Here is a 26,760-nt window from a genome sequence, read left to right on the forward strand (position 1 = left end):
AAGTCTTGATGTTGGGTGGCGCGAGCATACCTGATCTTGAGCAGCCTTTCACTCTAACAACACTGACGACAGAAGAGGCTAGCTTGCGCCCCATTACTTCACTTGCTCACCCCCCGCCTCTCCATAAACGCGATATTGTCTCTGACTCCGTAGCAAGCTTCTTCCACATCAACTTGGAGTTACCACATCAGTGACGATGAAACGTCCATTGGTTCTCACTGTCCTGGCTTTCGCTGCAACAGCAGCTAGCCGTGCTGTCCATGCGCCTCTTCAATCAGCCAACATCGCCGGACCGTTGCCAGCGGTACAGCTACGCGATCTCCAGTTCGCCAACCCGAACACCTCCACGCTCGCCGCTGCCAAAGGTGGTTCTGAGCCAGATAAGTGGCCTTCTGACGACGATGGCCCAGAGCCAACTGCAGAAGAGCAAGAAGCGATCTGGTGCAAAGCCAGAGGCCGCGGCATCAAGCTCACCAAAGCCATGATGATGAACGAACAGGACGCCGCCGCCCTCCTCGAGTGGCCGTACACTCAGAGCCCGTGGGACGGTGACTTGCGAGAGGAGCTCAAGAAGTGGGGCTACAAGGACGACTTCGAGAAGGACCCGGAGATCAACAAGCAGTGTGACTTCGACAAGACCCACGAGATGGCCGATGCCTTCAGGGATCTTGGCGTGGACTCGCGTTCGGCATTAGAGGGTGGTCCGAACCACTGCTTCTACGTCGAGCACATGGATGGTCCAACCGTTCTGCGTGACGAAGACGGCGAGCTACCGTTCCATGAAGATCAGTACTACCCTGTCGACAACAAGAAGCTTCAGGTAGGTCCTCTTACCATTGGTATAATACAGGTTCAGCCAGATAACATGTTTACTCCAGGTGACCCAAGCCTATCTCAAGGTCGGCGTCAACCCCGTCAATGGTATCGTGTATTTCCTCCACCGACAAAGCCCCGAGGATGCTGCGCAGGAGCACTGGCAACGCAAACCACAGCATGATGAGCTGCCGTTACTGAGGTCCAGCTCGGACATTACCTGGGGCAGTAAGTATCCAATCACTCACAAGCTGCGGTATCGTTGGACATACTCTGACAATCGCAGTGTGGAACCGCGTTGCTTCTGGATCGCAGAAGCTCGAGCATTTCATGGCCGTCTCTGTCGTCAACGAAGATTCCAACTACATCATCGATCGCATCCTCGAGATGGACAATACTGACAAGCTGCCCGGTTGGCCTGGCAAGGACTACGAGTTCGCTGTCAAGCTCTCCGAGGATGGCACACACAAGGAGTTGGACCTGCTGAAAAGCGAGGCTGCATTCGCTCTTCTAGGTACGTGTCAGTACACAGGCAATTCCCACCCGCTAACAGCTGGGCAGGTTCTCCCAACGGCATCGCTGCTGGATACTTCCTGATTCAACACCGCCGTCAACTCGGCTGGAAGCACATCTGGAAGGTGCGCATTTGGACAGCTGGCACTGGCGTGTATGCCACCCCAAACATACTCTTCTACGTCACCGACCGCAATCCCTTCGAGGGTGTAGAACCACAAGGACGCCTTGACGAGCAACTGGGGGCACTACAGGCTGTGCAGCTACGTAAGCGTGACTTGCTGTGCGGTTGGAAGCGTGGCGTCGTGCACAGGAGTGAAGATGGAAAGAGCATGGTGCGGAACCACGTCATTTTGGCCAAGCTGTAGGAGGTCTGGGAAGGAGCGGCAATTATTGGCCTTTGCGAAAGCCGCCATATATCCGGGCGAGACATTTCTGTCTGTGTTTAGGTAGGTAAAGCTAGCGGTGGTCCATTCTCACCTCCACTCGAACGAGTACGGGAATCTTGCTACTCTCCGCCACTCACTCACTCCTAATACGGTATCTTGCCATCACCATGAAGCCAATACATCTGACGCTCTTCGCGCTGCTGTCGCTCCTCGTGACCTGCAGGGTCCTGCCGCTGCCGCGTCCCGACGTCACCAGCAATGTAACCTCACTCGCGCTGTTCGACGGAGGATTTCGCAACTTCCAGCCATCCCCGGTGCTAGTAGCAGCGAACGACCCAACTCCACAGCCAGATCCCAGTGAGGAGCCAGTCGGCGAGCGCCCGGCTTTCTGGCACCGGTATGTGTGTCGTGGTCGGAAGCTTCACAACGCGTGTCTCTACAACAAAGATAAGGCTGTTCAGTATGCGACACCCATTGATTCTCCATTCGATGGTACGCTAGAGGCAGAGCTGAGACTCTGGGGATGGAAAGAGTCGCCGGCAAATGAATGCCTTCTGTATTGTCGGCTAAACCATCATGTCTACGAAGAGTTGAAGGATCTTGGGATCAATCAAATCTGCAACGATCAAGGAGGGCCCAATGAAGGCTTCGTATTTTCGCACTATAAAGACACGAGGTTTGACAACGACCAAACCTATGTTGTTGACGGCAGAACATATCGAGCAAGTAAAGCCTCCGCATCACTTTGAGTCAGTGGCTGACAACATTACGTCGCAGATGACCAATGCCATAGCAGCCATCGGCGTCAATGCAGAAGACGGGATAGTCCATTTCTTCGACGTCAGGTCTGCCTACGAAGGCGCGAAGCGGCTCTGGGCTGTAGAGAATGCGCCAATGGATGAGCTTCCTGCCTTGAGACAGATTTCTGATATGGCCTGGGGCGCGTGGCGTCGGAAACATCTCGATGGTCAGAATCTCGGCAAAATCAGGAAGTTCATGGTCCATACCATCATCAACGACATCACAATGGACCTTATTGACGAGGCTTTGAAGACGTACGTACTCGCACCCGGGGAGATTCGCCTGGGATACGTACCTTTCTATCCGGGTGTGACCTTCGATATGAACAGTGAGGAGGGAGCGGCCATGCTAGGTAAGCAGATTCTTAAGATCGCTCTTCGTTGGATCACCTGTACTGACACAATTTTAGGGTCGCCGAATGGCATCGCAGTCGGCTACTTTCTCGTAAGCTTTGCATTACAATGACCCCAAGATTGGGGCTGACTATCTTTAGGCGCAACACAAGACGCAGCTCGGTGGTAACAGATATGTCTACAAAGTTCAGATCTTCGATCAAGAACACACTGACGCTACTTATATGGTCTTCTGGATTGCAGACGAGCCGCTTTCTTGGGAGGGGCAGGCCCAGCAAGAAAATCGCGTTGAAGGTGCTGGGAAAATTCTGAAGCGCAGTCTAGACGGCAGGAACGTGTTGCGGGAGCATATTGTCACGACAGAGCTCAGCCTGCAAGATATTGCAGTACAGGCCTAAACGTTGTTGGGAGGACCAGGTACTCTCGACCTCATTCCATGACGTTTCTCGCATACTAGAAAATAGGTCCTAAATTTCTCGAATGCACGAATTAGATCTTCTGCAAGTGCCTGACCGCCGTCCGTCTCTTTCACTCTGACAGTGTCTCGCCTGCACTAGCGTCCCTAGTCGCGTTTGCACATAAGAGACCCCGCGTTCAATTGCACTCTTGTCGCTTCTATCATCCTCAACTTCCAAAATGAAGTGCTCTACTGCGGTTGCGGCTGCGCTCCTGCTGGCGCATGCAGCTTGCAGGGTCGCACCTTCTGTTCCACGACAGTACCTCGCCGACAATGCCTCGACACTGATCAAGGTGTTTGTTACTCCCATAGCTGTTCAAGATAGCCCGTTATTCGGCGGCGATTTGCCTCCTCCGAAGCGACCGAGACCGAGTCCACCAGAGTTGCCTTCGCCTGTTGAGTCGAGTGAACCGCCAGACTCACCTCCACCTCCAAAGCGACCGAGGCCGAACCCACCAGAGTCGCCGACACCTGTGGAGCCAGATCAACCAGTTGCTACTCCACAGACCGAGTGGGACAAGTATGTCTGCCGCGGCGAGAAACTCACACGTGCTTCCAAGCTAGACAAGGCCAAGGCAGAGTCGTTTGCGCTCCCCATCGGGACACAGTTCAAAGGTACACTTAAAGCAGAGCGCAAGCTCTGGGGCTACACTGAGTCTCCGTTCCCAGACTGTGACATCGAGGGCGAATACTACGATATCAGAAGGGCCTACGAGGCACTCAACATCCAGGATGAGGACACCCAATGCTTCCGCGTGTTTCATTATGACCCCGAGAAGGTTGATGACAACGGGAACGAGGTCGAGCTAGAAGATCAGACATACACAGTTGAAGGCAAAGCGTTTCGAGTAAGCTCTTATCACAGCTCTTATTCCAGGTGAACTCACTGACAGCCTCAGGCCACTGGTGCGCACGCTACATTCGGCATCAATGTCGACGAAGGTGTTGTGTTCTTTATCGATCGCGCATCCGCTCCTCTCAAGGCAGCCGAGACATGGGGAGTTGCAAACCCGCCCAAAGAACAACTCCCCGCACTGAGTCAGATGTCAGACCTCGCCTGGGGCTTTTGGTTCCAAGCTCATGGTGGATCTAATCTCGGACACATCACCAAGTTCATCATACCTCAAGTCATCAATGATATCACAGGCCGCCTGGTTGACAATGCACTCCAGACTTACGTTGTTCCCGATGGCGGACAGCGCATAACATCAGTACCTGTGTGGCCAGGCATCAGTTTCGACGTAGAGACAGAACCGGGGAAGGCTTTGTTGGGTGAGTCCTCTACTCATAGTATGCTTTCAAAGGAACTACCACCAGCTGACCCGCTGCAGGCTCTCCAAACGGCATTGCTGCTGCATATTTCCTTTCCCAACACAAGGAAGAGATTGGTGGCAACAAGTACGTCAAGAAAGCCACCGTGTTTCGACCCGATGACGACGCTGAGAGCGACGAATTTACACTCGTCTACTACGTCGAAGATGCCCCATCGCCTTTGCCAGAAGATAAGAACACAGAGAACTCGGACCCACACGAAGGGCTTAGTCGGCGTGATCTGGTGCAGACTGCCAACAACGACAATCTCTGGCACGACTGCGTGTGTCGCGGAGAGAAGCTCACCCAGGCTAGTAAGAATAACAAAGATAGGGCGATTGAGTTTGCACAGCCTATTGACAGCCCGTGGGATGGCACAATGGAGGCAGAACTCGAGCTTTGGGGCTACGACAAACTGGATCTTGACTCCGACGATTGTGATATTACCGATATTTCGACAGCTCTCAAGAGTTTGGGTATCAGTGACCTGTTTGATGACGAAGGCGGGGATAATTATTGCGATGAAGTCCGCCATTCAAACCACGATGAGATTGTTTCGGGCTTACGGATGTACGAAGTCAATGGCAAAAAGTACAAAGTAAGTGTTTCTTGCAGTACGATGCCCACTGTGGTTTACTGACCGCTGATCACGTCTAGATAACTGACGCTTGGTCCATAATTGCTACCAACGCCGTCAGTGGAACGATATTCTTTATGGATGTCAGATCTGCTTATCATGCTGCTGAAAAGCTTTGGCATCCAGAAGTTCCGACAGCAGAGACCTTGCCAGCGCTCAGGTCCCTATCTGATATTTCATGGGCCTTCTGGAACCGGGCCCAGCTAAAGCAGCCACCAGAGGAGCGCAACTTGGGCAACATCAATCACTTCGTCGTACACCACATCGTCAATGAAGACACCAATGAACTAATCGATAACGCCCTGAAAGTCTATCAAGTGCCAGAAGGACAGCAGCGTGTTACCAAGTTGCCACCATGGCCAGGCGTGATATTTGACATTGAGTCGGATGCAGGCAAGGCATTGCTGGGTAAGAGCGATACGTGATCCTCGGAAACGCAGACTAACCTTAGTTTAAGGATCGCCTAATGGCATCGCAGCGGGCTACTTCCTCGCTCAACACAAGACTCAAATCGGTGGGAACAAGTATGTTTACCAAGTGCAAGTCTTCACCTCAGAATGGGGTTTCCGTCGCTCGATGATTCTGTTCGTTAAAGACGCACCGCCAACTACCGCTACCAACGCGAAGCTACAAGGGAGGCGAGATGAAACCGAATCTCTTGCTAGACGGGAGCTTGTTCTGAGTGCCCAGTCCTCCCCTTTCTTACCGGACAACGTCACGAAACTAGCCGGAGAGACACATGAGGAGTTCTGGCAGAAACACGTGTGTCGGGGTGAGAAACTGGCTCAAGCGTGCGCCCGTGACAAGGATACCGCGATCAACTTTGTTATACCTATCGACAGTGAGTTCGATGGTACCATGGAGACTGAAATGGAGACCTGGGGCTATAAAGACTACAATGGCAAGTCGCTATATTGCGAGCTCAACAATATCGCTTCGACGTTGAACTCGATCGGGGTCGACGCTGTCTTCAGGAAGAAGAACACCCCGAACGGCCAGAACGAATGTTACCACATCGAACACAATCGTGCTGATGGGAAGTACGAGGTGGACGGCAAAGCTTATCGAGTAAGCAGCTGCGGTTGCACCTTTGGAAAGACATCGCTGACTTATCCAGACTACTGGCGCGTATGCCCACATAGGTGTCAACGCTCGTGACGGGGTTGTTTCATTCATGAATGTTCGATCCGCTGACACAGCAGCTATTTCGAATTGGCAGGTTGCGCAGCCGGCAGATGCGGAGATGCCACGGCTGAGGAAAATTTCCGATATCACGTAAGTCTCGTGGGCTATAGGATCAAGCACATACTCACTTCTCAATATAGCTGGGCCTTCTGGAGACGCGCACACGCAGATGGCGCTGGCCTCAGCAACATCAACAAATTCCTCGTGCACGATATTATCAACTCTCAGACCATCAGGCTGATGCAAATGGCGCTGCAGCGGTACGAGGTTCCAGAGGGACAGGAACGTCTCAAGCGCATCCCTAAGTGGCCAGGGTTGGAACTTGGTATCGAGACGCCAGGAGCACTGGCAATGCTAGGCTCACCGAACGGTCTCGCCGTTGGATATTTCCGTAAGTTGTCAATGATGTACCTACTGTGGACGATTCGGCTGACCTTCCACTACAGTTGCACAACACAAGACTCAGCTTGGCGGCAACAAGCACGTGCATAAGGTCACTATCTGGAAAGATGATGAAGGCGACGAGCAGATGCTGTTCTGGGTGAAAGACGCGCCTCCTCCGCCGGTAGATGATCCGTGGACGACGTCAGATAGCAAGGGGCTCATGGATACTTTCAATAAGGCCGACAATGTTGTAAAGCGCAGCGTCGACGGTAGAAATATCATCCGAGAGCATCGGATACTAGCGAAGTTGTAAGGGTCGGACGGAAGTACCGTATTGCGTCTTCGTCTATATTGACTATAAGCGAACTAGACTCTGAGTAGGGAACTTTGACAATGAATTACCGCATCCAGATTGCGTCAGTCCTACTACCGAGGATCTCATGGATTCGGTCCTGTCCAAACTGTGCGGTGATGCGCAAACCCAATTCCGCCCGAGTCCAATGACTCGGATACCGCAGATAATCCGGTGCTCGCCGCACGTGGAGCCGTTGAGGACTGATGCAATACCCGTCCCCCCACTGTTGCAATATTGCCCCTTTGAAAGACCAAGGTACCGACAACAAAGCATCAAAGTCTTTCGAGCACATCATTGCCCCACACGGAGCCGCAAACTTCTTCCCTGCGAACAAGGCCAATCCTCCTGCACCGTCTCGCCTCCCGCGTCCGGCGCACACTAGCGATTTGCGCGCCGACCGGCGCCCAGTGCCGGCTGCCTAGCCACAAGCGGCCACGGTCGAGCTGAAAGACGGGGAGCACCATGTCCCCGCAGGCTTGTTTTGCATCCGCCACGTTCCGCAGCTCATAGTTCCGCGGCGTTGATCCGACGCAGCTTTGTTCCGACGCACGCACCCGCGGTGGGGGTCAATGTTCTGCTGCGTAAGCCAGTGTAGCGGCGGCGCCTCTTCCTGCTGCGGCGCCGCTACACAGGGGCATGTCGTAGCGACGGTGATCGGCGATGGGCCGCCGTGCGGTGTTGTGCTTTGCACGAGGGGCCGCAGGGAGCTGCATCCATTGCCAGCAGCGCGTATGTCAGCGGTGTGGCTGATTTGATAGGTGTGGAAGTGGTTCCGGCGCCAGTGAGTCGCCAGGGTGCCCGCATTGTCATTGGTCGCGGAAGTGTACGTCCGCTGCGCATGTTTTCTTCGGTGGAGCCAAGTGGGCGGAGACCGGCCAAGGGTGAAAGGACCGACTAAATGCCTGCTGTACACAGTAAGGAATTTGTGCGAGGCTCGATGCGAGGCGTCATGAGTGGATCATCTCACTGCACAACTGGGCGTTCAGAACGGGTTTGTTCCGCGAAAGTGGTTGTATTCGCTTTAGGCAGGGTGATATGCGATGTGACAGGAACAACTGAGACAGAAGGAAAAGGGGTATCGATGGGGTGCGAGCAAGCTCTCGCTGACGACCAAAAACAAACGAACAAAAAACAGGATCAAACATCCGACCGCCTCGCTGTGTCCAAATCGTGCGCCTCCTCGTCTTCAAGGGTCAAGCCTTCCCATCTCGAGATGACAGCGTCCATTCTCGATGTTTCTGTGTTGTACCTGACAGAGCGTATGTCCGCAATGTACTGGCTACTGACCAATTCAGCAGCATTTTTAGTCCACTCCTCGCTTGTGCAAAAGTCCAGGGCTCCTTGTACCTCAGCAGGCAGCCGTACTCCCAACGTGGTACACTTTTGTGTCAACAGTCGGAAAATTGGCTGAGCGTAGTAGCTATAGCTGAGGAGAACGGTGAGTGCACGGAGGCAAGTGACGAGGCCCTGGTATCGATCGTCGGATGCGGTTTGGGGCAAGACCGGCTTGTACATTATCTCATCGAGGGTACCGAAACTCGCGACTGTGATGCCTTGTATGACAAATGTGATGGCGTTTGACCATCCATGATGTGTATCGTGTAGAATTACTAGGCGCCGGATTTCCCTCAGAGCGGCTGAGGTGACAGATCGGGCGCGGTCAATGTACGATGCGGCCTGTTCGGGGGCTTTCTCGCAATCCAGGACTGGCTGAAAGAGCTTAACGATATTGACGTTGTATTGCATCCTGTGTGTCGTTAGCTCGCAAGAACTCAATAAAGTCAATTCTCTCAGCTTACCCGCAAAGCAAGTTGACCTGCGACGGGTACATGTCGGGGTCCAAGCTCAACGGTCGCGAGAGCCACCAGGATCTGAGACGCGAGAGGCAGGCTTCTATCCTGTCTGCGCTTTCCCCTTCGTGTGAATTGGTGTACTCGCCGTCTTGTATGATGCTGACGCAGTCAAACAGGATCGAGTACAATGCGCATTCGGAGCGAAATATAGCTGTCACATTCTGTCAGCTCAGTAGCAGAGATAAAACGCTCCCGACTTACGTTCAACCTCCTGTCGGTAAGGAATCGGCATCGAAGGGAGCACATTGATGATAACTGGGAACGAGTAGGTGATGGCCATTGATCTGGGTAATTGTTAGCGCTCCAAGTTGGTGTACAGTCATGTTGTACAAACGTACAGCTGGAAGTTGTGTAGCGCCCAAGCAGTCACGGCTCGAGCTCTTTTCCATCTGTCGACGGAGATGTGGGTGGGTGTTGTGTTGTTTTCTGGCGACTCATGATCAAACAAGCCGAGGTTTTTGGCAGAACTACATGCCCCTTGAAGGTATGTCTGTCCCTCCCTGTCCCGACCGTATTTTGCAAGTACAAGATCTGAAGGGGTTGAGTTAGTGAATGCAGCAAGCTACTTGTTTTGACGTTCAACCAGGTACTTACACATGATCATGCCGGCTTGCACCTTTGTCAGGCTGTCTTTCCCAATCTCGAGATCCCACAATCTTCTTGCCTCATAGTAAAAAGAAGTCTGGATCGAGGTCTCGGAAAACGGCTTGTTGCGATCTTTCACCGCGGACGAATGAAACTATCAGAGTCAGAAAAGAATCTCCACAAAAAGGCTCATTCGAGCACTTACACACGCAGATGTAAGCACAACATTGACTAGAAGTTCCGAACAGAAGTCGCCACGGCTACTCGACATGTCCGCCAGGAAGGCCTCCCGGTCCACAAAATGATAGTAAACATGTTCTCTTTCAGTCCAAATAGTGAAAAGGTGGGCCAAGAAGCCAGTGTCATCTGTGACTCTTGTCCATTTGTTCACATAGCCCAAGCGTGGATCCGCAGCCAGATCGTCCACAGCGGCAGTCGAAGGAGTATGCAAAATGGCCTCGATGGACGTGGGCCGTGGCAAACCGCTTTGACTGCCTGTGCTGGGGTTGGTCAAAAGTGCTCCCGGGTGCCGCGCACGTTGCTTACCGAGCAGACAGATCGTGAGTGTGTCTCCGTCGTTGCGTGGCTGGCCCATCGAAGCCCATGGGTGGGTAAGGCAGATTGTAAGAGTCCATGGGGCCTGGGGAATCTAAGGCCTGGCGAAGCGGAGGAAGTGTGACAGGATGGAGGGAATCTCGCTCATGGGTGCTCATAGGTGGCGTGAGCCGTGGCTGTTGTGTGAGCAGGTCCCCGTGACGGACAAAGTCTGCAAGTTCTTGGATGCGTTGAGATGGAACCACATCAGGCGAGTTCGATCTGATGCGCCTGAGGATGTCCATAGCTTCGTGTTCAGGCCGCAATCGAAGGAAGTCATAGAGCTGCCGCAAATTGGACAGCTCACCCTGCATCTCCTCGTTTTTCCTCTTCATCGCCTGAGATGGCTTCTCATTCGGGCCAAGCTCGTAAATGCATTCCGTGTCCTTCTGAGAGCAGCAAGTGCACACAGGACGGTTGCCATCGCACTTCGACTTTCGTTTCCGGCAGGCAACACAGGCACCGAGTGTTACTGTACGCTTTGGCTTCGATGTCAAAATCGGTCGTGTTTGTGGTTGTGGTGCTGGCTCCTGATCCATGGGTGCTGGTTGGAGAGCTCGAAAATTAGACATGGCAGCGATAGTCATCGATAGATGGTGTACGGGAGATCATGAACCACGCCAGGGAGAAGATGCTCAAAGTTTGTTGGCATCAGCTCTGCACCTCACGAGTCAGTGATGAAAGTCGATGTGGAGAAAAACAGATTGATGACACCGCATGTGGAAATACGCTCGCAGTATTATGGGCAGGATTTTCTGTGGGGAAGGCATGCCGGCGGGTAGGGACGAGCTTCAAAGCCACCGCGGCAAGGTATTTGCACATGATTCCCGAGCCTGTCAAATTTTAGATCTGACGACATTGCAGCGGCGGGATCTTGTTGACCGTCCGAGGGCGTTTCTCGGTCGTATAGAGAGAGGCCCATACGAACAGCTTGCGCTCCGTGGATCAGCATGATACCTCTACGATTTTGGTAAACTTCGGCAACTTATTCGCTGCGGGGCTGGGTCCGTTCGCACAGACTGGGAGCGCTGCCGTGCGTCAGGTCGCCCGACAGGCGCCGCCCGTTAGCTCTCCGATCCAGTCGGTAACCGTCGCTTGCATGCATCCGCGGTCATCTTCAAGCTCCAATTCGATAGATAACCTGGCCAGATCGCATGGACTAGATTCTGGCCAGTTCTGGTCTCAATCGCCATCTTCCGCTGGGTCATATACCTGGGCGTGAGTCGCGTCTCAGTCAATAACATGAGTCAGCTCGGATCATGCCGCTGGCTGTTGTTGCAAGTTGAAAGTAGAGAATGCACCGACTCTAGCGAATTAGAGCGTAGCGAATCAGGGCGTCATTCACTGACGGAACCGTACTCCGTGTTCCTGCGCGGCCCTTCCACAAACGTGCCGAACACGATGATTTGATTGCTTGCCGCAAATTGTCCACCGCTTTTTCGAGAGCATTGTTGCCAACATGGTCTAGGGCGAACAACAGCAGGGGTCTAACCGTCGTATTAAGACGCTTTGGATGTGAAAGCCAGGCTGCTGGGACGGATAGTCGTACTACGCTAATAGAGCTAATCGAAACCGGCTTGCGCAAACATAACTTCTGAGACCTGCAGTAGATTATACCTTCTTGGAGAGTAAGACAGCCTGTGACGTCAATGGCTATGAAGAGATCGGACAAGCTCGAGTGGAGCTACTCGTAAGGCTTAGGCGCCACATCCTGTGTCCACACGACCTTGCCTTGCTTGCCACCATCAACGGCGATAACCTGCCCGTGAACATGACTGCTGAAATTGTGGCTGGCGACAGACAAGATAGTCATGGCGACAGCTTTAACAGGGACTGGCTCGCCTAATGCGGTCTACATACACGGGTCAGCCGTGATGATAGAGTGTGCATGGTGCTGACGATTGGGCTGGCAAACAATAGTAATCTTGTTAGGATGGTGTGAACGAAAATGGTTCATCGTACCGTTGCTTGGGCCTCAAGATAGTATTGGTCTGGGTTTTGTTCACACTCTTGTTCCCATCGCTCCGTTCGAACCGGCCCTGGAGCGATTACATTGACACGGGCTCCAGGCCATTCCTTTGGGACGTCCATTCGAAGGGAGTGGAGTAAGCCCCCTTGAACAGCACTCTTGCCAAGACTGTATTCTGCGTTATATCGTTCACCGAAGAGGCCGCTTTCGCTGCCAACGATGATTAGGTTGGGATGCCGCATCGGCGTGCCGCTGTGCCTTGCTTGACGTAAGCCACGCGTCCACTCGCGTGCAGTCAACCATGTGCCAGCGACGTTGGTATTAAGCACGGCTCGTAGCTGATCGAATGATGCATCAGCGAATGGCCTAGGACGTAGGACCGAGAGGTCGAGAGATGCCAACGCTATCACGACATCAACTGGGCCATGAGTAGCGACAGCTGTTGCGAAAGCTTGGTGCACCTCTGTTTCGTTCGACACATCGCAGTGGACGGGAATGAGTGCCGGGTGACCCGTGTCTGACGGAGCACTGCCTTGTTGAGATATCGAGGGATATACGATGTCAAGCGACGACACCTTCGCACCTGCTGCGATGAAATGATCAACAACAACACGCCCAATAAGGCCAGCCCCGCCAGTAACTAGAACATGAGAGCCTTCTAGGCCCAGTCCGAGGGATATATTATCCATTGTGCTGGCCCAATGGTGATGATAGTGGTTTGGCGTAGAATCCACGAGTACAACGAGGCGGGGAAAGCTTGTTGCTTAAGGTTGCGGGGACCTCTCACGGGAGAGCGAACCTACCCTCCGGAATGCTGTGGATGGTCATCCCTCCCTCCTTAGAATCATAAGCGAGGATCAGCATTGCACGCCCAAACATTGCGTCAGGTACACGTTTGAGTATCACAAGCACAACAGATCGAGGCGCAGCATGCGGAGTAATTGCCGGTCGCTCAGTAGTTGCTGATGTTCACCAATTGCCTGCAGCAACCAAGCACCGGCGGGAAACAGGAGATCGCTTGGAGTGACACCCGACGCTCGAGGTTCGACGCTCTACACTAAACGTTTGACTACTCTGGTGCAAGATCGCAACGATTAGGTAGCTTGTCAGAAATGTTTGCCAACCGAGGATGTGCTTATGCAGGGTCGCAAAGTTCATCAACCGCCTCGACACAGCCAATCACACTCGGTGTCACGACGAGACTCTGATACTCTTGATTGGCTGCTGCACACCACAATTATGATTCATCGTAAGGAATTCCATGTCGCCCATGTCCGATCATCATGGACAACGGCACGCTGGAAAGTGGATACAAGCCGTCGAGCTTAATCTATTTCATGGACGACTTGAGATAATATCCGATAGGGCATCCTCCGTGCCAAGATCGGCCATGAGGCACGATAAGGAAGTGAAGATGCACATCAACACGACAAAGGCAATCAGATGGGGAAACGCTGTCATTAGTTACCCCAAGTCCAGACCAGGACTGTGACAGGCTCACTATTGATACCTGCCGGATCTGCGCTGCACCTATGCGGAGTCCTCGTGCACTGCTCATGCAACGGCTCCACAAAGCACTTGCACAAACGAGCATTTCACGGCATCCACGTCTTGCGACTTCACACCGGAATTGGCAATACGCACCCCTGTATCGCTCGCGAGAGCTGTGTAATGTAGGGAAATGTACCGTTCCGGTTCCGGAATTGTTCTAATGATCGCCAAATAGCACCCCAGGCCAAGAGGTAACATTTATGATTTGCCACACGGACGTAAATGACGCACCAGAGAAGGGAACCTCTGTATCGTACAACACATCTCGAAACACACAAGAACATCAACCGACTAGAAACTAACTTCGAGTCGAGTGCCGTGAAACACCAAACACCAGAGGCGCAAAGCAATAAACCTTCGCGCTCCCATCGCCGCCCGTCCACGACCCTCAACCGCCTCACATACGGAGCAAACCCCCGAGCCTCTAACACGCAGCACACGCGCCGCTGCCCTGCCATGGAGGAAAACAGCAATTTGCATGGATCCCGCAGCGGTCTGGTACCTCTAGACGCGCCTACCCAGCTCCCCCACGAAGGTAAGCCCGTCTGACAACACGTCCGCCTGTCGTACGGACATAATTCTACACCCCGTACCGGCAAAACGCCCAAACAGTGCCGCGCCCAGATCACACACCCGGTAATCTACGGCGCAAAGCACCGTAGCTACTAGCAAACCCTGCGTCGGAGATATCGAGATCGCCACTGGTCGGGGATCGCGCGTTCGTACTAAGGCGTCCTCGGCCGGGCCGCTGACTCGCTGCGGGGGCCACTGCTTCGACTCGCGGGTCACGGAGATGGCCGCTGGTGCCCGGTGGCTATACCTCGGAAAGGATTTGGGCGGCGCTGTGGGATTGGTGATGAGGGTGGGGGTTTCCCGGTGGCGTTGTAGACGTGGTCTGGTAGGTTTGCGGTTTTGGGGTTGCGCCCGTCCGCTTTGGGAGGCGAGGATCTTGGTTGATGGTTCTGGTGATGATCGAACTTGTGGTTTCGATTGAAATATGGTTCTCAAGTATTGGTACGTTTGACTAGTATGTGTTGCAAGCGATACGCCAACCAGGTTCGACGAAGAGTACCTGCGATGCAATGATCATTATACTCACTACACCCAAGAAGAACATGAGCTGCTTGACACTGTATCAATGCGATTGGCTTCTACTGCCATGCCTTAACTCTACTTTTTAGCACTACTCCTAGCCAGACTCTTGAGGAACGAGTTTTTCACGCCCTTCACACCCTTCAGCTCTTTGTTCCTGCTCTTGTTCGTCTCGAGATACGCCATATCCTGACCGCCCGAGTACTCGCTGAGCGCACCTGCAGTTCTTCTGACCCCGCCCTTCTTCTTCTTACCAATAGTGCTCGCGTAACTCGAGCCAAATGAGTCGCCCTGAATCATTTCTGCTTTGGCATCCTCGTCCTTGGTCAGCAGGACGTCCATGAGGAGCTCGCGCCGGTCTTGGGGTGTGTTAAAGGCGAGGTTGGCGTGATTCTCTAATCCCTCGAGGCGCGTGATGACTTTGAAGGCGTACCCTTGATCGACGAGGAAAGCCTGTCGTTTGGAAGAGTAGAACATTTCATCTGTGTCTTTGGAAACAAGTGAGTAGAAGAAGGCATTGAAACCCTCATCGTTACGACGCTTCGCACGTAGAATGCGACCAAGTCGTTGGGCTTCCTGACGACGAGAGCCGTAGTGCGAAGAGATCTGAATGAGACATGTGGCCTCGGGCAGATCCAGACTGGTATCGCCAATCTTGGAGAGGAAGATAGTATTAACAAGCGGGTTGTGCTGGAAGTTCTCGAGAATGCGGAGGCGCTCGTTCTGTGGTGTAGCACCGTAGATGTATGCTTTGCCTAGCTTTCTCGAGTATTTTTCCAAAGCATATACGTTATCGGAGAAAACGATAATCTTGTCTCCTCGCGACTCGTGGTAGTCAATAAGGAACTGACATGCCTGGAACTTTCGCGGGTTCATGATAGACAAGAGCGCTCGCTTCTGCAGTGACGCCGGTTTGAGCCATTCCTGGTAAAACTCAGGTGTCATTTGGCACCACACTTCGGCGCACTGCACTCGAGCGATGTGACCCTGCTCTGAGAGTTCCTGCCAGTTGGCCTCGTAGAGTTTCGGTCCGACCAAGAAGTTCAAATCATCGATCTTGTCGTCTTCCCGCAGTAGAGTAGCGGTCAGCCCTAGCTTTGCATGCGACGCAATCTGATACGTAACTTTCTTGAAGATATTGGCGGGCACAACGTGCACTTCATCGGCGATCAGCAACCCCCATTCTCGTTCTTTGATGAAGGTCATGACCTTCTCGGCATCGTACGATCGTTTCTGAACGGTACTGATCATGGAATATGTACTGATGATGATACCGGCATTGCGGGGAAAGACGTTTTTGTTGTCCGCGGTAAAGACAGCAATATCCTCTGGATTGATGTTTGACCATTTGATGAACTCGGCTCTCCACTGGACAACACTCATAGCACTGGTACAAAGAACGATGACTGACTTCTTCACACCGCACGCTGCTGTAATGCCGACAAGCGTCTTACCTGCGCCACAGGGCAAGACAATAATACCTGACCGCGCTCGCGAGTTCGAGAACATTTTACTCAGGGCTTTTTCCTGGTAGTATCGAATTTGAGCATGTGGCTTGAGATCGATTTCAAGATTGGGATTCTTCATGTCGTTGTTAAAGTCGTACTCTTCAGTGAGAGGGAGACCTATAGCTCGACAGCGCTTGACGACTCGTTCTCTTTCATCACTCTTGATTTGGAATGAATGGACTTGGGCCACCTCATCATCGTCATCATCTTCCCGCAGCGTTGCAATCATTTCAGCTGGCGCTGGATCCGCACCAGCCGCTGGTGCATTCTGGTTCGCTCCGGCCGCCAGCTTGGTACCTGGGATCGCCATCTGACCAATTTTTGGGGCGGCCTCTTTGATCAGACCGTCGGTCTGATCTGCTCGGCACTCGGCCACGATAGGATCACGAAGCAGCTTATTCAATATGGTAGGATCTTCACTTTCGATGAAGGAGAGTGTCTTTTTCAGCACGATCTTCGCTTTGCCGAAAGCTGACGTGGACTTTTCGATGAACTGAATAAGAGAATCTGACAAGGCTGTCTTCGAGTACCTGTCCAGCTTGTCGATAATCTCTTGACTTGAGTGACCGACACTGACGGCGGCAAACAGGCTGTGCGTGGTAAGCTGGTATTCGTGCATCTTTGACACGCGCGATTGCGGTTCAGCAATGTTGATCAAAAAGTCCTGTGCCTCGTCGAAGAGGGCGTGGAAGGACTCGATAATGATGCCACCAGCATCGTTGACCCAGAGCGGGCGGTTCTGCTGGTCTGGCTTCAGGAGGGCGTGTGACTGATCAGACTTCCTAAACAGATGAGCAGCTGCATCCCTTGGCTGTGCCGCTCGCGCCCGCTTGGTCATGGCTTTGACATCAAACTGGTCCTTGAGGGTATCAAACGTCTCCTGGTCACTCATAGGACCGATATCGTCTTCTCCGTACGCATCCTCGGCCTCGGCCTCGGCCGCTGTCTGCAGCTTGCGTTTGGGCGGCATACTCCCGGGCGGCGGCGCGCTGCAGCACGCGCGGACTGCTCGCGTGTGCTAATTACGGCGGACTATACGAGTGGAGATGACGGTGTACGGGTATGCGGGCGAAATGAGGACGCCGAAAGTGCAGTGGGCGAGAGGTGGGTACGATGGAGTGTGATGGCGGCGGTGCCTGGACATTTATCAAAGGAACTTGGCATGGAGGCTTGGGGCGGCCGTGGTTACGTCAGCAGCAGGTGACCCATACTCTGCGGCGCAGCAAATCTAGGCTCCAGGGGAAGTAGAAGTGTGTCATAGATGGTGACGGCCTTTTCGAAACGCTTACTCGACTTGAAGCGACGTTGTTGTCAGCATCAATGCGACTCCTGCGTGAGCATGTGAGCATGTGAGAGCCGGCAAGTGAGGCGGCGTTTGCCTTGTTTGCACTGCCGACGTCAACGGTCCGGGGTGCTTTCCTCAGCACCACGACACGTACGACACAATGCGCACATGAAGCCGTGACATGCATTCCAATGGGCGCGTCCGACTCCAAACTCACCTTCAAGCAGGGCATATTCCGCCTGTCGGAGCCCAAGCAGATCCCCGCCGACGATGCGTACTGGACCGGCTTCTGGGAGCTGCCGGAGAGCACTGAGGATGTCTTCTCGCTGTTCTCACCAGCCGACATACGGCGCACGCGCGACAACAACCTCGCCAACCTCGAGACGCTGATCCTCGCCGTCACCTCACGTCTTGTCGTCCTGCGCAACCACCCCTCCTTCCCCGACCCTGAGCTTGCGCCGGAGCGCGATGCCCTCAATTGCATACGAGTGTTAACGCGCATACTGCCCTTCATATACGAAGCCGATCACCTGGAATCATGGGAAGATACCTTCTTCTGGGCGGAGCGGAGAAAGCGCAGCCGGCGAGGGCAGTTGCGCAAGAGCGAGGTCATCTTCGACGAGTCTGACCCTGACCCAACGCCAACCGAGGCCGAGCCAGAATTTACAAAAGCCAAGCCGCTGGCCGAGGAAATCATAGACACCTTGATCGACCTGTTGTTCTTCTCCGAGTTCACGCTGCCCAAGGTCCCCGCTGGCAAGAACAAGGTGTCATACGCGATATGGCAGAGCGGCGTTGGCTGCAACACGCCCGTGGCCTCGACGAAGGAGTTTGAGAGCAACCGCACGGAGATCTTGCGACTGTTGCTTGCATTTGCGAGCAAGTCCATGTACATGTCAGCTGGTATGATCTGGACCGAAAATCTGGCCATGCCCAGCATTACTGACGCAAGCAGCCATCCTGCCAGTAAAGGGAGTCAAGGCCATCACATACATTGCCACGTGCCCAGAGAAGCAAGTGGTTCTGTCAGTACTCTGCTCAATGCTGAATACGGTAGGTTCAACACAACGTTCTGAACCATCTGTACTGATGCATGTAGACACTGAAATACAACCCTGCAACGTGGCGCGTTCCGTACGACCATGTCGTTTTCAAAGATCAGAGGCAGATTCTGGTCACATATTGCCTACAGTTGCTTCTGGTGCTGATCTTGTATCCCATACCCGAGGCTGGCAATGGTCCTGCGCCGAAGAACTTCTTCAGACATTTCCTGGGTCGCCTGCATCGCCCACAGGACTTCCAATTCCTTGTCGATGGTATGACGAGGATTTTGAACCAACCTGTTTGTTGCCCCATCCGTTTCACGCATATCCGAAGCTGACTGTCACCAGCTGCAAGCGAACTCCACGTACCTCCCCGGCAGCCACAAGTCGTTGACATGGGCGCCTGAGATGATTATGCTGTTCTGGGAAGCATTGCAATGCAACAAGCGTTTCCGCTCCTTCATCATTGATACCGACAGAGCCCATGACTTTGTGGTGCTGGTACTATACTATGCAATTGACCAGCGCAACGATCCTTCAAAGCAAGGATTGGTGCGCATGTGTGTCTTTGTGCTGCAGACGTTGAGCGTGGAACCTCAGTTTGGCAGAAGCCTCAACAAAACTTTCGAGGGACAAGAATCGCTGCCACCGAGCATACGGATACCAAACTTTCATGGCACCTACGCGGATTATGTTATTACAGTAAGTTCATACGCCCATGTCCAGATCATAGCTGACCCTCACAGTCCATCTACACACTGCTCACTACAGGCAAAGGGAAACTGGAACCGATATACCCGGCCCTGCTCGCCATTCTGAACAACATTGCTGCTTATGTGCAGGACTTGGGGCGTGCATCTAGCTCGAAATTGTTGCAGCTCTTTGCGTCCATGTCCTCGCCCAGCTTTCTCTTGGCCAACGACAACAATCACACCCTCCTGAACTCTTTGTTGGAAGCGATCAATGCTATAGTCGAACACCAGTACCAGTGTAAGACATGCCTTATTGTCGACGTAGTACTTTTACTGACGAGACTATAGATAACCCCAATCTTGTATACGCGATCGTAAGATCTAAGAAGAAGTTTCAAGGACTCCGCGATTTCACACTCGAAAGCGGGCAAGAGGAACTCGAGCGCCAGAATCAGCTGCGCAAAGATGGCAACGGAGCGGAACTATCGAGGCAGACATCCATCGATAGTCTACGAAGTCCTACGGGTGCCCGAACACCGTCGTTGGGCAATGTCCCAGAAGAAAACAGCGCATTTGCTATTGGCAGCGACGACGATTCTGATGCGGAACAGGCGAGTCCACCACCACAGTCGACATCACCGGCGCAACCGCCATACTCGGGCGGATCGCGTGGTGCATCGCGAAGCGCATCGATAGCCTCGTCGATTGATGAGACTATGCCTATGCAATTACGAGGAATGTCCGAGAAAGCGCGTGGCAAGATGCCTGTCGGCCAGCCCACCTTTTCGCGGCAGAACAGCATGACAAGCCTTGCCAGCATGAACGTCGCACCTGGTCTAGGCGCGAACGAGTTCTTCACACCTTCCGTCCCATGGGTAAGCCCTGTTCCTATCATCCCACGCACATGATGCTTACATATCATAGCTCGAATCATGGCTCTCCGAGCTCCCTCTTCACACAACTCTCATGCTAATCCAAACTCTCACGCCACTCCTCTCGTCCAGCACCGACACCACCACAGCCCTGAACGTGATCAAGACCACCACCATTCCCTCCATTGAGCCGTCGCCCGTCCGCGTGCATCTCTTTGAGTGGTCAACCCTCAGCCTTGGCTGGTATGAATCGCTGCTGTGGGGCTTTGTGTTCACAAGCGAGATGGTAGTCGCTAGGGGCACTGCAGGCGTCTGGAACAACACCAGCATCAGACTCTTCAGGGTCCAGCAGGGCGAGAGCCAGACGCCGAGTTTGCTGGCACCCAGAGGCGCAGTCGATGCTGTGGGCAGCAATCTGGTGCAGCGAATTGGGAGCTTGAACCTCAGAGGAGCAATACCCGGCGCCAATCAGACGCAGGCACCGGCGGGCAGGCCCAGTGGGGGTGGCGGCGCGCAAACAGGTGTCAGAGACGTCTAAACCACCAACGGCGTTCCCAACCACAGCACTACACCGCGCTTCGGCCTCGCCTACCACAGGTTCTCGGTTCCTGCAGGGCTGCGCGTCTGATTGGCGTGCCTGGCGGGCGCCTCGTTTCCCACCCCGGATGCGGTAGTTGTAGGGCGATCTCTGGACCCTGAGTGGCGCTGCACAGCCACCGCGTGGCAACATCGCTGCAACTCGGCTGCACCTCGAGCAGATCCCGACGAATATAGCAAGCTCCCACGAATAACAGGCCCCGAATACAATAATTCCATTCTAGACCCCTTCATCCCCGCTGCGAGAACGCGTGGTCGTGAGCTTCCCTGACGTACCCCGCTGCTCTTTTCCCCATCCAGCCTTACCTGACCGCGTCGGCGGCACTTTGTAGTTACCACCAAGTACCTTTTCCCGCGCTGCTCCGCTCGTCGTTTTGTGCGCACGCTATGTGACATCTCTGCAGCTTGTCTGTTTTTATGTGTCTGTCTATCTGTCTATCTGTTTTGTCTGTCCATCCGTTAATCCGTTGATCCGTCAATCCGTGACCTAGCCATGGCGCCCGCAATGCAAACCATCCAAGAAGACCCCGGCGCCATCTTGCCGTACAACATGCACGTCTCGTCGCGCTACCTCGATCTCACGCGGCAGAAACTCGAGCTGACGCGGTTGCCCAAGGAGAATGGGCGCGAGGGGGACGCGTGGGCGCTGGGCACGCCGAAGAGTGTGCTCGAGCCGCTGTTGGATTACTGGTGAGTCTGCGTTTTTGCGTGGAGAGATGGGAGGGGGGAAGGGTGGTGGACCGCGAAGGGTGTTGGATCACGGAGGGTGTTGGACCACCGAGGGAGGAGTCTTTGCTGACGAGCGCAGGCTGGAAACATACGACTGGCGCGCATCAGAAGAGCGCTTCAACGCCGCCCTGCCGCAATTCAGAACCCTCGTTGCCCTGACGCCGGAACCCGACACCGCATCCCACGCAGCCACACCAGGCAGCGCAAAATCCGGCGTTCAGCCTGCTCTAGATAATACTAATTATAAAGAGCCTGTCCGCACGCACTTCGTCCACGCCCGCTCCCCCGACCCGACAGCCTTCCCCCTCCTCTACATCCACGACTGGCCCGGCAGCTTCATAGAAGCCACGCGCCTGCTGCCCCTCCTTACATCGCCACCCACCCCCGCCCACCCCACCGACTCCACAGCCTCCACAGCCCCCAAGCACCCCCCCGCGTTCCACGTCGTAGTCCCCAGCATCCCCGGCTTCGGCTTCAGCGACGCATCCCCGGACCCCTCTTTCGGCGCCGCGGGCGCCGCCGCCGTGTTCGCGGGCCTGATGCGGCGGCTCGGGTACGCCGAGTACGTGGTGTGCGGGAGCGGGTGGGGGTTCGAAGTCGCGCGGGCGCTGGCGCGGCGCGGCGAGGGCGTCGTAGGCGTGTTCACGTGGAACCCTGTTTTCGGGGCGCCGACGGCGCGGGGCGAGTTCGGGGCGTGGGTGAGGTGGCTGGTTGCGCGGGTTACGGGGGCGAGGTGGCCGGGGGCGAGTTTTGGGTATGTGCCTGCGGAGGTGCGGGGTGTGGATGAGGGGGGTGGGGAGGGAGGGGGAAGGGGTGCAGGCGCGAGGCCGCTGGGCCCCGTGCTGCACCAGTTGCTGGCCAGCCGGCCGCAGACGCTGGCGTTCTCGCTGTGCGATTCGCCCGTCGGGCTGCTGGGCGTGCTGCTCGATCTCGTGGCGGCGCGGGGCGAGATCAGGGCGCCTGCGGTGCGGCCGCGGTCGCCGTTTCTGGACCCGGGGGAGCTGGAGATGCAGGACAGGGAGTATGAGGCCGCGGGGCACGAGCGCGTGCGCTCTGACGACACGATCAAGGCCGCAGATCATAATGGGAGTGCGGGCGCGCTCGCCGAGAAACAGGCCTGGAGCCCCACGGATGTTTTGAACTGGACGATGATGTACGCCCCCCTCCCCCTCTCCCCGCTCCCAGATCTTACTGACTTGACTTGCAGGATGTGGCTCCCCGGCGCCGAAGCAGGACTCCGCTGGCTGCGGCGCGCGCACATCGAGACCTCGGCGCCAACATGGAGGGCCTACTGCAGCGTGCCGCTGGGAATTAGCAGCTTCCGAACGCGGGCTGCGGCGACGCCGCTGATGTGGGGCGCGGCATCGTGGCCGATCGCGTGGGTGCAGAGACACCAGGAGGCGGCGGAGATGCCAGCGTGGGAGGCGCCGGAGCTGTTGGCGGGCGATGTGAGGGAGTGCTTTGGGCGGCTGCTGGACGGTCGGGGAAGGAGTGCGGAGGTTATGGTGTGAGGGGCGATGCGAGGGTGTGTGTGAGTGGATATATACAAAGGGAGGGAGCGTCACGCTGGTACATAAGGACGTGCTTGGTTACTGTAATGGGATTCGATGATATGTCAGTTCTACTCCGATGCTGCGCTGCATCACATGCCACATGTGCGGTGATTGCCTGCGGTTGCAATTTGAGCAAGTAACGTATCTATGCGAGGCCAGATCAATTGAGACTAGCTAACATTAGTAAAACAGGCTGCGGTATATAAATCGATGCCATCGGCGACGGCTCGATGCTGGTGGTGGTGTCGAGGTGGGGGACTGCGGGCCGGATCGTCGATGAACGCGCTCAGCTCCAGCCACACATTGGTGGGCGGTGACGTTGGGCCAACACGCATCTGCAGATTTTCTCCCACGCGACCATTGCTGTCTAAACAACACCACGACCGCAAGCACTGCGATCTGCTCCCCTCCATACCAGCTCCGGCTCAGCGTACGTCTCCTGCTCCATTTTTGCCGTCGGCCACTGCGTCGAGGCCGCCCGCAATTCTTGAAAATTCGCCAGCTCACATTTGCGCCCAACAGCAATTGCTCACCCGTCACGATCCACGCCACGAGCGCATTCACCACCGTCACGCTGGCAGAACCATTCACCACGCTTTTCACTACTGCCTAGGCTGTCAGAGCCCGCAGACAACTTCCCCGCCCCGTCGCTGTTCCATGCGTCAAGAGGATCTGGTACGCTTTCTGTCCAAGCCTGCGAAGTGAGTTCGTCTCCGCCGCGACCCCAGCTCCAGCTCAACCTCCCACGGCCTCACCAGCTGCTGACGACCCCAGGCCTAGATAACACCCGCTACTCCCACCCACCAACCCCACCCCTGAGCAGATCCCTCGTCTGCTGGACCCGATACTTTCACAGGGTATCGGAATCTAGTCGGTCGAGGCGCAACGACTGACACCATTCCGCGGCGCAAAGCCTCGTTTATTCCCCCCAACTCCCGCCCTCCCTAACGTCCTCTACGGTCGTTTCCCGCATCACACGCCTGCTGCTGGCACCAGCCAGCCTCTTCGAACCGCGTCCCTCGTGGGCCTTCTCTCCTCAGCCAAGCACCGCATTGCTTGTCTGAGCTGCAGACTGTGCTTCACTGCTCGTCAGTAGCCACAAACCTCTGCCTCGCAAACACCCGCACGCTCAGACGTCAAGTTCCCCGCGCTCCGACGCCCTGTCGCCAAGAGATGGTCGCTACTGAAATCCCCAAGCACTACACTGCGTCGCCGTCTTCGCACATTGGCACGCCATCGCTGGTCATCAACAAGGAGGCCACCATCGACCTCGATTCCACCAACTCATTCGAGGGCCCTGAGAAGCTCCTGGAAGTATGGTTTAGCTCGTCTGCCACCGACCTGCCTGGTCAGGCCGGCCCGCTTGGCCTCAAGAAGGTGTCTGCCGACGTCTGGAAGGAGATGCTCGACCTGGTCAACTGCAAGGTCCTCTCCGTCATCGAGTCTGAGCACGTCGACGCCTACCTGCTCTCCGAGTCGAGCATGTTCGTCTTTCCCCACAAGGTCGTATTGAAGACCTGTGGCACCACCACCCTGCTCTGGGGTCTGACTCGTCTCCTGGAGATTGCTGCTGTCAATGCCGGCTTTCCTTACGTCCAGCCGGCGCCTGGTACTGGTCTCGCGGCCTCTGCGACTCCGTACCGTGTCTTTTACAGCAGGAAGAACTTCCTCCACCCTGAGGCGCAGCAGGGACCCCACCGCAGCTGGCGCGACGAAGTCCGCTTCTTGGACCAGCGCTTCAAGGGCGGCAGCGCCTACATGATTGGCAAGATGAACGGAGAGCACTGGTACTTGTACATCACCGGTCCTGACACCACCCTGACCCCCCCTCCCAGCCCCGGCTCCGAGGAGGTCGACGGCCCTGAGACCGAGACCAAGTATGTCAAGCTCCCCGAGCGCATGCTGCCTGAGAAGAACACGGACGAAGAGGAGGACGAGACTCTGGAGATTCTCATGACTGACCTCGACGAGAAGAACGCCCGCCAGTTCTACCTCGAGGACGCGAGTGCGGTCGCGGAAGGTCGCTATGTCCAGAGGGCTCGCGAGGCCCGCAAGAACGCCATCGCCGCCCTGGGCTCCATCCCCGAGGGCGAGTGCGAGAGCCTCGGCGGCTCCACCATCCTCAACTCAACCGCCACGACCCACATCTCGGACGAATCCTTCGACGTGTTCGAGCAAACCTCGTCCGACCACTCCGGCTTCAACTCGGACGACGAGCTCACGTTCCCCGAGGAGCTCACCACCGAGGGCCACTCGCTCGGCACCGTCGTCTCGGAGACGTGCGGCCTGAGCGACGTGTACCCGACCGCCAAGTACCCCGACGCCCGCATCGACGCGTACCTCTTCACGCCCTGCGGCTTCAGCGCCAACGGCGTCGTGCCCGCCCCCGGCGGCGCCCCCAACGGCTCCAAAAAGGGCTCCGACGCCACCCACTACTTCACCGTGCACGTCACCCCCGAGCCGCACTGCTCGTACGCCAGCTTCGAGACCAACGTGCCCGCGCGCCAGTCCGGCCGCGAGACCGCAGACGTCATCGAGCATGTCCTGGGTATCTTCAAGCCCGGCAGGTTCAGCATCACGCTCTTCGAGGCCAAGCCTGCGCCCGATGAGCTGCCCGGCAGGAACGTCGAGAAGAGCAAGCGCGTCGAGGTTATCCCTGGGTACAGGCGCGTCGATCGCATTGTGCATGATCTCGAGGGCTATGATTTGGTGTTCCGGTACTACGAGAGGGATGACTGGAAGGGCGGGGTGCCTCGCCTGGGCGAGGTATTCTAGGTAACTTATTTTCTGAGGTGGGGAGTTGCGATGGTGGGAGTTGGGACGCGTGCTTTGGGTGGTGGGTTCGCGTCGTCTCTATCTCTGTACCGTGCATACGCCTTTCTTGGTATTTTTTCGTGTCTCACACATACTTGGGCTGTGGGGAACGTGTATATGGCCTTGCGGCAACTGTCTCTATCTCTACGTCCATCCATTTCAAATACTATCTCTCTCCGCTGCTCCGTTTCCTCTCGCTACCTGAGGCTGGCGATGCCTCGCTGTGTGTCTGTCGTGCTACTCTTTCTATATTCACCGTTCAGGTGAATGGGTGCGGCGCTCCTAACCTCTCACTGCGCGGCCGTGAGTGAGTGCGGTGGTGCTGCTTGTGTAGGTGTGCTGAGGGGCGTTTGGAGCTTCTGCGAGCTGACCAGGCGCACCGCACATACCTGTGAGTACTGCGATGACTAGGCTTATAGCGGTGATGAGAGGCTTTAGCGTTTGGTAAGACTGTCTGTGTAAGTGTATGTGCGGATTGGGGGAGTGGAGCTGGTGAGGGTTCCAACGCACGTGTCTGCCTCAGCGGACTGGAGATTCGAGGGAATTGGGTTGGTGGTATTGGCGCGGGCTGAGAGGGCTGTTCGAATGCAGGGTATCTGGTTGAGTGAGTGGGTTTGGTGTGTTTATTTGTTGATGCTGGCAAGGTTGGCTGCTGGGGGATTTGAACGCTCTCACCTCGGGGCCTTCCGCTTTTTTAGCTGATAATTACTTTGTCCGCCAAAACCCATACGCTGCTGGGTGTTTTGGGCGGTCTCTATGGTCCCGCATCTTATTCAAACGTACCTGCATCCGCTCATGATCACCTTCAAGGCATTGGTCGAGCTA

General features: G+C 55.3%; 9 protein-coding genes across 9 annotated transcripts; 6 read left to right on the forward strand and 3 right to left on the reverse strand.

Moving 5' to 3' along the window:
• Window positions 1-196: 196 nt before the first annotated feature.
• On the forward strand, window positions 197-1,694 carry C7974DRAFT_410019 (uncharacterized protein; the record flags this gene model as incomplete). Its single annotated transcript, XM_046143434.1, has 4 exons — window positions 197-820; window positions 879-1,041; window positions 1,100-1,327; window positions 1,375-1,694. The coding sequence occupies 4 exons, from the start codon at window positions 197-199 to the stop codon at window positions 1,692-1,694; spliced, it is 1,335 nt and encodes a 444-aa protein (XP_046000047.1).
• Window positions 1,695-1,882: 188 nt separating this feature from the next.
• Window positions 1,883-3,267, forward strand: C7974DRAFT_448848 (uncharacterized protein; the record flags this gene model as incomplete). Its single annotated transcript, XM_046145684.1, has 4 exons — window positions 1,883-2,207; window positions 2,509-2,868; window positions 2,926-2,960; window positions 3,010-3,267. The coding sequence occupies 4 exons, from the start codon at window positions 1,883-1,885 to the stop codon at window positions 3,265-3,267; spliced, it is 978 nt and encodes a 325-aa protein (XP_046000048.1).
• Window positions 3,268-5,507: 2,240 nt separating this feature from the next.
• C7974DRAFT_387722 (uncharacterized protein) lies at window positions 5,508-7,271 on the forward strand. Its single transcript, XM_046141201.1, has 5 exons — window positions 5,508-6,342; window positions 6,392-6,549; window positions 6,600-6,850; window positions 6,906-7,189; window positions 7,246-7,271. The coding sequence occupies exons 1-4, from the start codon at window positions 5,851-5,853 to the stop codon at window positions 7,154-7,156; spliced, it is 1,152 nt and encodes a 383-aa protein (XP_046000049.1). The 5' UTR covers window positions 5,508-5,850; the 3' UTR covers window positions 7,157-7,189; window positions 7,246-7,271.
• Window positions 7,272-8,335: 1,064 nt separating this feature from the next.
• On the reverse strand, window positions 8,336-10,802 carry C7974DRAFT_431708 (uncharacterized protein; the record flags this gene model as incomplete). Its single annotated transcript, XM_046144799.1, has 7 exons — window positions 8,336-8,945; window positions 9,028-9,202; window positions 9,253-9,335; window positions 9,390-9,582; window positions 9,646-9,790; window positions 9,842-10,136; window positions 10,183-10,802. 7 exons carry the CDS (start codon window positions 10,800-10,802, stop codon window positions 8,336-8,338), a joined length of 2,121 nt encoding a protein of 706 aa, XP_046000050.1.
• An 880-nt stretch (window positions 10,803-11,682) lies between these two features.
• On the reverse strand, window positions 11,683-12,989 carry C7974DRAFT_387731 (NAD-P-binding protein). Its single transcript, XM_046141202.1, has 2 exons — window positions 12,193-12,989; window positions 11,683-12,082 (listed from the first exon to the last, which is right to left on the reverse strand). The coding sequence occupies exons 1-2, from the start codon at window positions 12,886-12,888 to the stop codon at window positions 11,915-11,917; spliced, it is 864 nt and encodes a 287-aa protein (XP_046000051.1). The 5' UTR covers window positions 12,889-12,989; the 3' UTR covers window positions 11,683-11,914.
• Window positions 12,990-14,564: 1,575 nt separating this feature from the next.
• C7974DRAFT_125191 (P-loop containing nucleoside triphosphate hydrolase protein) lies at window positions 14,565-17,430 on the reverse strand. Its single transcript, XM_046135237.1, has one exon. It carries the CDS (start codon window positions 17,318-17,320, stop codon window positions 14,921-14,923), a length of 2,400 nt encoding a protein of 799 aa, XP_046000052.1. The 5' UTR covers window positions 17,321-17,430; the 3' UTR covers window positions 14,565-14,920.
• A 226-nt stretch (window positions 17,431-17,656) lies between these two features.
• Window positions 17,657-20,805, forward strand: C7974DRAFT_125185 (high-temperature-induced dauer-formation protein-domain-containing protein). Its single transcript, XM_046135236.1, has 7 exons — window positions 17,657-18,538; window positions 18,591-18,688; window positions 18,735-18,977; window positions 19,027-19,380; window positions 19,425-19,668; window positions 19,719-20,245; window positions 20,295-20,805. Exons 1-7 carry the CDS (start codon window positions 17,827-17,829, stop codon window positions 20,778-20,780), a joined length of 2,664 nt encoding a protein of 887 aa, XP_046000053.1. The 5' UTR covers window positions 17,657-17,826; the 3' UTR covers window positions 20,781-20,805.
• A 539-nt stretch (window positions 20,806-21,344) lies between these two features.
• Window positions 21,345-23,079, forward strand: C7974DRAFT_305628 (Alpha/Beta hydrolase protein; the record flags this gene model as incomplete). The annotated part of the gene is made up of 4 exons (XM_046138035.1): window positions 21,345-21,529; window positions 21,648-21,717; window positions 21,790-22,657; window positions 22,754-23,079. The coding sequence occupies 4 exons, from the start codon at window positions 21,345-21,347 to the stop codon at window positions 23,077-23,079; spliced, it is 1,449 nt and encodes a 482-aa protein (XP_046000054.1).
• Window positions 23,080-24,060: 981 nt separating this feature from the next.
• C7974DRAFT_125279 (S-adenosylmethionine decarboxylase) lies at window positions 24,061-26,268 on the forward strand. The gene has a single exon (XM_046135238.1). The coding sequence runs from the start codon at window positions 24,295-24,297 to the stop codon at window positions 25,894-25,896; it is 1,602 nt and encodes a 533-aa protein (XP_046000055.1). The 5' UTR covers window positions 24,061-24,294; the 3' UTR covers window positions 25,897-26,268.
• Window positions 26,269-26,760: the final 492 nt, after the last annotated feature.

Source organism: Boeremia exigua, assembly GCF_020726555.1.
Source record: "Boeremia exigua strain MPI-SDFR-AT-0100 chromosome Unknown C7974scaffold_3, whole genome shotgun sequence".
Lineage (NCBI taxonomy): Eukaryota > Fungi > Ascomycota > Dothideomycetes > Pleosporales > Didymellaceae > Boeremia > Boeremia exigua.